This window comes from Haplochromis burtoni, unplaced genomic scaffold (genome assembly GCF_018398535.1).
Source record: "Haplochromis burtoni strain Fernald_Lab_line unplaced genomic scaffold, NCSU_Asbu1 Contig_315, whole genome shotgun sequence".
Classification (NCBI taxonomy): domain Eukaryota; kingdom Metazoa; phylum Chordata; class Actinopteri; order Cichliformes; family Cichlidae; genus Haplochromis; species Haplochromis burtoni.
This window is the reverse complement of record NW_024582676.1, coordinates 304,797-314,869: the sequence shown is the minus strand read 5'-3', so window position 1 is coordinate 314,869 and position 10,073 is coordinate 304,797. Positions and strand designations below refer to the sequence as shown.

Sequence of the window (10,073 nt, the reverse complement as noted above, 5' to 3'; positions counted from 1 at the left end):
CACACACACACACACACACACACACACACACACACACACACACACACACAAAATGCCTTCTAGGATCAGCATTATAATGGAAAGGAAACACAGGACATGGGTGTAAATGAAAAAACACCCTTTACAAATGAAATCTCTCTGCAGGCATTGCTCAGAGGACTACAGCTCAAGTGGGAGTGATGAAAAATGTGCAGTGGGAGGGCAGAGGCGTGCTGCTGGCAAATTTTTGTGTCGACTCCAACAGATGTCGGCGACAGCAAAGGATTGGATACTCCGACTTGGGTCTAGCACAGTGCCACATTATCTGCCAAAAGAGGAACATGGCGAAATTTACTGATGTGCACTGGAGAATATTTTTTGCTTATGCATGACCTGCAATTACTGGAGGATATAGACTGAGAAAGCAGCAATCCTGATCATGGCAGGGATTTAATGTTTTGTTTGACGTATGTGCCAGCTTTTTCACTAGCTTCCCTTTAATGCATGTAATCATTCATTCAATTGTCATATAAATACAGGGAGACAATTGTCCTTTACTCCTCTCTTGTTTTCATGCAAGTTGAATTGATTTATGTTCACTCTCAGTGTAACAGTACTAGCCAACAAGTTTTAAAAATGTAAATCAGATATTAAATTTTCTACCTGCATGAAAGATCAAATTTGTCGCCACAGTGTTATTTATTGGCCTTAGTGATAATAGTTGTTTGTTATTGATTGAACGAAACACTTTTTAAACCATTTTCAGACCATACGTTTGTTGTTGTTTTTTGCTTTTGTTTTTTTAAAAATACAATTACTGTTTTAGTCTTCAATTCAAAACCTGTGGTCATCATCAGAAACAAGCTACCAAGCAGCAACCACCACGTCACTGTCATTTTTTGTAAAAAATAAATAAATAAATAAATAAATAAATAAATAAATAAAATGCATCATTAGGATGTGATCACAACATCCTGTGCCACAACACAATGAACACAATCAGCACACATTCATGGAAAGAAAGAAGTTTGAACGTATTGGTCTTAGAGTCAAACAAATTTAGTTTTCTGTTGTATAAAACATTAAATATAACATAGCAGGAGCAGAGCTTTGGTTCTTGCATTATTTATAGAAGCTGACTGTGGCTGAAAGACCTGCAGTGGTTTACTGAAATGACTTATGGGTAGGTAAAGTGCCCTCATCCTACCTCCTCTATAATAAAAGGTAGAATGAGGGCGTAATTTTTATTTTGTATGTAATTATTTTTTTGTATTCCATGAACAATTTTTTTACATCAATGCAATCTGAGATGGGCATACAAACAACCACGGGGTGTTTACCTTCACATACACCACCACACACCCTGTTATCACCTCAAAAAATAAGATGCCATTGAGAACATTATTTCTACTGCGACAAAAGAGCTGTTTGTAAAAGCAAGGCTACCACAAGGCTCCAAATAGAACATTATCATTGCTTCCAGTTGTGACAAATATCCACTGTTTGTCTCCCTCTGAAGCATGCACATATATTACAGCCCACAAACTACCATTTGTGTATCTTGGAGATTGTAGCGGTACCCTTTGACTGGCATTCTGTTAATTCGTGGAAAGCTCTGCTATTTCCAAGATGACGTTAATTAATCTCATGTTGGAATTCAGAAGCTGAGACATTTCATGTTTAAAAATTTTGCACTGGTACAATATATTTTAATGCCAACTAGGGCAGTCAGATTTTTAAGTCATGATTACTGTGATATGAATAGAAATCTTAAAAAAAAATGTGATAAAGGGTTTTGTGTTTTGTCTTTTTTTATCAAGTTAAATTAAAAATATAGTCTGTCAGTATAACTTTAACAAAGGCAAACAAAAAGAACAATTACATAATTATTTCACATGTCCTTTAGTGCAGCGGTCCCCAACCTTTTTTGCGCCACGGACCGGTTTATGCCCGACAGTATTTTCACGGACCGGCCTTTAAAGTGTCGCGGATAAATACAACAAAATAAAACTACCGAAAAAAAGAAGATTTATTCATAACACACGTGAAAAGACCCAGGAAAACTGAGTTAACGATAAAAACGATAACAAAATAACGCTGAAAACCGATAAAAACCCTGAAAACCATACATTTCACACCAGAGCGTCAACTCTCGCGACCCGGTACCAAACGACTCAAGGACCGGTACCGGTCCGAGGCCCGGGGGTTGGGGACCGCTGCTTTAGTGGTATCAATATTTTATTTTTAAACAGCATGTTTATAAACAATACAAAGTTATCACATTACTTTCATCTAGTTATCAATTGTCTACTTTTAAGAAGTTTCTATAATACTGGGAGGCAGGTCTACTCAAAATGCCATACACACCTTGAGTAGACCTGTTTTGTGTGAAAGTGGTGTAACTGTGGTTGGTTTACTCTGATCTGAATTATTTCATGAGTTTGTAAGTGTGTAGCCTCTTTCCAAGATGTGGGTTTTGTTTCACACAGAGAAAAAGCCCAAGCAAACTCCAAGTGAACCAAGTGAGAACATTGAGTCTGCTTATTGGCTAGATGTTACTGGGCCAGCAGCAATAAAACAAAATGAAAAAGGTACTGTGTTCTTGATAACATGGAGAATTTCTCTAAACAGTATATCTGGGTGATATTTCACAATTCGTCGGACTGAGGTTAGATCACATTTTAACTGTAAACAAACTGCTCTGGAGTTTTTCGTGAACTGGACCCAGACCACTCATCCATAGGTCTCAGTGCGGTTGTTCTGCTCAGACAAACTAAACAGTAGAGGTGTGAAAACACCCTGAGAGACACATAAAAGTGAAAGAGACTAGCTTACAGAGTAATACACCCACAGAGAAGGTGGCAGGAAGAGACAGAGACAGAAAGGTAAATGACAACTGTGTGAGAGGCTTTGATAGAGATGAAGATTATGTATTAATGTGTGACAGAACATGTTTTCCTCTTTACCATCCCCCAACACCTCCCCTGCATATGCTGCTATAATCCCAGGGGTGAAGGTTAGTGACCACTCTGACCTCCACATCCCCTCTGCAAGAGAGTCAGATCAACCAGAGCTTCTCTGTGCAGTGTCTTTATTGCTACCAGAACTATATGACATTAACACAGTATCAGTGTACACATATGTGAGATGCATAAAAACACCTCTTCTATTCTGAAAACATGAGACAAGAAGGAATGCTACTGTGAATGAAAGGCAGAGAAGGTTCATCTAACAAACCAAAAGAATAGAATAAAGCAAATATTTCAGAATTCAGACAGAACATCTGTCATTATAAAAAGTAGATTTCATAGCCTTGTAGTACAAATTACAACTCTATCCAAAAGCTTAGCTTGGTTTTGGGGTCATGAAACACATTAGCTAAAAGTAATCACACCACATAAGCAGGACAGATGTGACAACTGCACAATCTGGCCATGAAAATCTTTCCAAGTTCTCATCCTAAGTGGAGAATTAGGACTATTTTTTCCAAGTTAATCAATAAAGGGTTACGTCTTATTCTTAAACTAGGACTGTGTTCATTTCTCTATACGTTTTTTTTGCATTACTCCTCCATTCTCACCAGCAGAGTGGAGGAGTAATGCAAAAAAAACTAGTGTAATAAATCAGTTCCCAAATAAAACTTTCATAAACGTCTGACAGCTCCAGCTAACCAGTGGTGCCCAGAGTGGTGCTCAAAGCCAAAGGCAGTTCCCATTTTCTGTGTATAAACAAACCATTCACTTTGACTTTGGAGTCCAGCCTTACTCCAGCACCCTGACAGGAGGCTGACAGACAGTTTTAGCCTGTAGGTGGATGAATCAAAGCAGCGAGTAGTGCAGAGTGAAGACTAAAATTCCCACCATGAGGTTGTATGCCAGCCAGCCATGCTGCAGTTTACAGCCATGTCTGTCCAGACTACTAATATACTTGGTGAAGAACTTGAAGGAAAGCAAAAAGACTAATGCAACAGACCAAATGACAAATGTGGTAACAATAGCCTCGTCTGTTCTTCTTTTATAGTGTGAAACACTGCCCTGAAAAGTGTTTTTGCAAAACATACTGATGTTGATTTAGCTGACCTTTAACCCTTTGAATTTTATCCTTTTGAACATTTGTCTTATTCTTGAATTATGTAGCTCTGACCAGCAACATCTATCAATTCATCCATGAGACCAAGCAAACGGTTGTGCTACATTTTCCCATACCCTTTCCTCAAACAATGAGCTCATGAGAATGGGATAAACGGACGACTCAAAACCTTAAGTGCAACAGCTTGAGTCTGCACACAACAGTCATACTCACCTGTGTTCTGACCATGTTTGCAGGCACTCGTCTGCAGAAACTGCTCCTCAGTCTGGCAGCTCTGGTCCCTGGTCTCAGTGGAAGTGTTCCTATGAGGCTCAGGCAGTAGAGGGGGAATGGGCTTCCACAGAGGCTTACCCTGGTGCTGTCCAGCAGAGTTGCCCCTTTCCTGAACATCCACTGGAGTTTCCTTCTGGTCCCATTTCACCGGCAGCGCCTCAGCTGAAGCAGAGGTCTGAAGATGGAGCTGATCAGAGCACTGATCTCCATGTCTGGGTTGCACCTGTTGATGTTGGGTGTCCGAATGGAGTTGGCCTCCCTCCATCTCTGGCTGAACACCACTCTGACAAGAAAGCCAGACATGACAACATAAGACACACAAATAAAACGGACTGCATTTATAATTAAAGCCACTGTAATCTCCATGCTCCTGTGGGTACTGTGGACAGCAGCAAGAATTGCTGCCTGCCACTGTGATATATATACAACCACTGGAGGGAGACAAATCCAAAAAATCTTTAACTGCTTTAGATAGTAGCTGTCAAAGGGAAAGTGACTAACACTGTAGGTAAAAAGGGCAAGCCACTGCAGTGGTGGATACTAGCATATGTGGGACTGCTTATGAGACAAAAGCTTTAAATAACTTCTTTATAGTTAATAGGTTCGTCTCAGGAACGCACCCCTGATAAAAGGTTCTGTTTGCAAAGGGAAGCCAATTAGAAGAAAGTTGGCTTGTTTTAGACAGTGGATGAATATAAAGGGCTGCACCAAGGTCTAGTGCATAGTAAATAAAGATTATTTTAATCAGTGTATCCTACAAAGCTACTCTAGCAGAGTCCACTCATATGGGAAAGATATATATAAATTTTATAAGGTTTGTATCTGTCTTGTGTGAAACTTGTATGAAAAGCATACAAGAGTGAAAACAGATATAAGATCCCTTGAAAAATTATATAAATGAAACTTGTACGTTTTGGATACTTACTAAAACAATATATGAAAGTAATGAGAAAGTGGCCACTTTCATGAGTAAATCATATAAGCCTTATATGATTCACTATATGAAGTAGGCCACATCTTATGCAAGTCTTTTATAAGTTTTTACTATTTCTTTTCCATATGAGCAAGAATTTAAAAAAATAGTTTGAAATTATAAATGTTACCTAATGAAGACTGAAAATTCATGCATTCATAGACAAGTAAATTAGAAGAGAGCTCCTTAAAAATACAATTAGTAGCTGTCTTTGTCCTGAATTAATGCCAATTGTTGGGCAGAATGAAGGACCACAACAGCTGGCCGTGTATACGTCTCTGCGCACATGTCTCCTGAGCATCCAGAAATTTTGTAGAGGAACATTAACCTTGTCTCACACAGCTACCCCCCAGCAGATAAGTGACTCCCCATCAACTCCTCAATGTGTGCACACACAGCATGTTTGTCTGTGTGTGTATTTATGTCTCTTAACCAGACCTCCTTTCTATCCAAGTCCCCAATCTTAGCTCCTCTGCCACCCACCAATTTATCCTCATTCCCTCTCTGTCTGTGTCTGCCTCGCTAACTCCTCGTGTCCCTGCTGTCCTTGAAGAGGGATAAATGACTCCACATTAACTACATTACAGCACATCACCACAGGACAAGTGGGCCAGTTGGACACTAAGGCACAAAGACATACAAACGGACACATTGCCATATCGTGGCATAAACAAATAGCTGCAAAATAGCCCAAAAAATATCCCATTTGTGCAATACACACGTAACCTAATGAACCCAGTGGACCCAGACAGATTTATTTCAACCAATGGTTCAAGTGCAAAGATGAAGGGAAAGAAAAAAACACAGTAAGTTTTTACTTTAAGAAAAAGAGGGAAAAAATCACCATCATGAGCTAAAGAAAAAAACATCAGGGAGTGCCACCATTCACTTAGAATTTCAATTCATCTGCCAGTCAATCAGTCAACTATTCATGATTCATTTTCAATGGAAAGTGGTGAGCACAAAGCACAAGAAAGAAGACTGATTAGAGTAGGTGGGCGGGCTATGAAATTCCACTCTTTTAAAAAATGTCATGTGGAATAAAGAATAAAACGAACAGGTGAAAGCGGTATCAAAAAAAAAAAAAAAAAAAAAATCACAGATAAATCAGTCTGATGATTATTTAACAAGACTGATTTTCATATGGATATTGACAGCAATATATCATTAATCACACGATGAATGGTATTTAATCATGAGGTCTATAACTTCAACAAAAAAAAGATGCAGGGCTCTAATGAAGATTTGTAGATTTGCATTTGTATATGGGCATTTACAGTTTTTGGTTACTGCTTGGGCTCTGCGCATCAGCAAACCGAACCAAAACAGAATAATGAAAACTTCATATTAATAGGGTTTACAGTGGTACTAAAAGAATTGTTTGAGATATAGCCCCTTTAATAAGGTGATCAAATTGCAAAATTTCAAAAACAATTATTAAAGATTTTGTGTCCTGTTTCGCAGTGAGGCTTCTTGTTATTAAGAAAATTAACACATGAAGAGTGAAAAAGTAAAGAAGATGTTAGTTGAGCTTCAAAAAAATGTGCAAAATACACAGAATCCTCACAAAGTAAAGTGTCAGTTTGGCAAAAGACAAAATTTTGGCAAGAATTCTTGGAACAGAACTCTACAACAATGCATCTATATCAAAATTATGAAAAAACAAACATGCAGAAATAAGACAAAAGGAACAGCTTATGACCCTCAGTATAGCACCTCATTTGTCAAACATGGTGATGTCATGCTTTGCTGTCAGCAGAGCTGGTACACAAGAATTTATTGATAATTAAACGACTGACAGATGAAAAAGGATAAACACTGCTAAACATATTCAGGCAAACGTGCTGAAAGACAACAGACAACCTATCATCGTTCAGCGGGACAATAATCCTTAACAAGTGGCCAGAGCACCCAAAAAGCTTTTCAGGGTGAAGAAAGTCCTTGCGTGGAGTCGTTGTTACATAATCTCAGCCTGGCTGAGCTGCATTTCACTTGCTGAAAGGGCAGACCTACTAGATTCACTGGTGTAGATACAAAGAGTGTTGAGATTGACCGCCAGGCTAGAACATATAACATGATTTAGTTTATGTCCGATTTATTTTTAAACCCCTAAATGTTGGCATTATTTGTAAAGGGCTACAGCTCCTAAACTATCCTCCCCAGTGATGAAAAACAACTCAAATTAAAGCTAAGACTCTGCACTTTGTCGTATTGACTGTTTTGTTTTTTTTCTCCAAATTTCCTGGCCGTCTAAATATCCTTGTCTAGACTGCAAATAAGCTTCTATTGTAACACAATCACTGACATATTTTCTCTTTTTCACAATAAAAATACTAATTGTATTACCTGGTGTATCTGTACAATTTCTATTTCCCATATGCAAAGGCTGTGGCATAGGGAGTGCACACTGTAATGACTGCAGGCACAATACACATGCTACAATACAATACAAAAAACACAAACAACACAGGGGCTAGGACAAACAAAAGGGGGTACTTAAAGGGAAATATATAAGGACAGAATTCAAGTTTTCCCTAGTTCACATCCAGTAAATTTTGTAACATGTGGCAGGAGTTATTTTAATAATAGGTTAGGTTTCATTTGGGTCTAACATAAATGAAGTGTGACTTTACAATCAGACAGGCATTGTTAGATTTTCTTTTGTCCAGTACCTGTCTGCGGGGACAGTTAGAGCTCTTCCTCCCAGCTGACTTCTGGGCCTTCACCATGCTGCCAAGACTGGCCTGCTGCCCCACACGTTCACTACCAGCATACACCTGTAACCTGCAACAACACTCCACATGAGCCAAGAACTGGACTGAAAGAATTACCTTCTGCTGGAAAAGCCACTAAAGCATGAAAAGCTGTCTAAAGAATTAAACAAATTATAGTTTCTCATATCTTAACTGTGCACTGTTTTCTTGTTTACAGATGTACACTTGCAATACATTTGTAAAGGATTGTTTGTGTGCAGATTACACAAAGCCATGATACATTATCAACATCAGTGGAGCAGACTAGTGAAAGAATTGTAAGTCACACAATCTAAACTTTAAATAAAATGCTACCAATGTTGCCCATTTAATATCATCTTCCACATGCGTTAGTCTTCAGAAAATGTGGGAGTTTTACAGAAAGTTGATGAGAACAGTCTGCAATGTTACCATGAACCAATACACTACATGATTTGCACCATCTCTATGTGTGCATTTGTAACGGAGTACTCTGGCTCATGAATATTGTTTCTCCTAATTGATATGCAGCATATATTTCTTCTAAGAACACCTTATAGTTGTAACCATTCTGCAGCAGTGTAAAGATTGATTCAATCTGCATTAAAATAAGTTGTCACAGGTAATTCTATTGAAGCAAGAATTGGTGCAATCAGCAAACCCAAAGAGAGAGAGAAAATGTGCATAAAATACTTTTTTTTTTACCCATTTTTGCAACACTGTGGTGTCCAAATCAAGAATCTGTAAGAAAACTGGTAGAAAAAAAAGTTTCACTTCTTAAACACAGCCACATAAGTTACAATACAACATGTAGAAAACACACCCATAACAAGGTCTAATATAGATACTGGGTGTGTGGAATCTGAAACTGCTTTTAAGTGGGCTTTGTTTTGTTACAAGTTTCCTTTTGATACAGGAACTGTATTGGTGGAAGTGCAGAGCCAGTGGTTTTGAATGAGTTACCCACTTGAGTCCTTTATGAGTCAGACTGAGAACTGCAGTGCCAAATTGTTGTGGATGTTGTAAAGATACTTTTCATTGGTTGCTCTGTATCATAACAAATCTACCATAGCTTTGTATTACAGATTTAGGTGTGAAACAGTATGAGTTGCTGCCCTCTAGTGGTCATTTAGACACCATATTACTGGACGTATTTTTTTAACATAAGATCATCCAGCTTCAGAGGCACATGCTGAACAACCTCACTTTTCCAAACTTTGCCATCTTTCGCCATAAGATCTAACAACAAGAAGCCTACGTTAGCTGTCACTGCAATCTGCAGAGTGACTTTTGTTGTTTTTTGCCAGAGGACAAGTTTTAAATGTATGAAGAGTCCAACGTTGAACTAATAAGGTGCTGCAAGTAACAGTGGCTTGAAGCAGTTTAGCTATGACATACTATGAGCATCCCAAATTTGTGGTAATTTGGATTTAAGAGACAGCAAGGAAACACAAAACAAATTGGATGAATATCAAGAAGGGAAAGCACAGATCACCAACTGAAATTAGATCACATCAACTCTATGCCTGAAGCAAAGATGTAGTAGCGAAGATTTTGAGATTTTATACTAAGTTTATTAAGTATTGAAACTAATATTCTGAAATTAATCACTATGACTTTCAACTACAGGGAAAGGGACATTAGGCAAACAGCGACAGTTGTGTCAGTAGATGCAGCGGGGGCCCCGAATGCTTCAAGACAAAGCCAGTGTCAAAGCACGCTGTCCCATGTACAGGCATGTCCCCCACTCAGAAACACTTTAACTGCTACTGAAACTCCAGCAGAGGGAGACAAAGCATGTAATGAAAATGGGGTTTTTTAGTTTAAAAGTTTTATAGTGTTTTCTACAAGACCAAGGGCTTGAAAATAGCTGTCACAACGCAACACACCTCTCAATGCAAAAGATGTTTAGTATACCTCAAGTGGGGGCAAAATTATGCCTGGCCTGATGGTTAAGAACAGCAGGTGAGATACTGTTCTTAACCATCAATGCAACTCTGTTAAATAAGTCATATATATATATATAT

The 10,073-nt window shown here is 38.4% G+C and overlaps 1 protein-coding gene across 9 annotated transcripts in view; it reads right to left on the bottom strand.

Annotated features, from left to right (window-relative positions):
- The window catches only part of znf800b (zinc finger protein 800b), a 29,987-nt gene that overhangs the window by 8,982 nt on the left and 10,932 nt on the right, over window positions 1-10,073 (bottom strand). For 6 of the 9 annotated variants that reach the window (XM_014339815.2, XM_042228278.1, XM_042228279.1 and 3 more), the window contains exons 2-3: window positions 7,987-8,098; window positions 4,282-4,624 (exon numbers count right to left, since the gene is read on the bottom strand). In XM_014339815.2, coding sequence (XP_014195301.1) covers window positions 4,282-4,624; window positions 7,987-8,043 — 400 coding nt within the window. In that variant the 5' untranslated portion in view covers window positions 8,044-8,098. Of the gene's footprint in view, window positions 1-4,281; window positions 4,625-7,986; window positions 8,099-8,751; window positions 8,799-10,073 lie in introns of all 9 variants that reach the window. The other 3 variants (XM_042228277.1, XM_014339816.2, XM_014339820.2) reach the window with 2 other exon arrangements.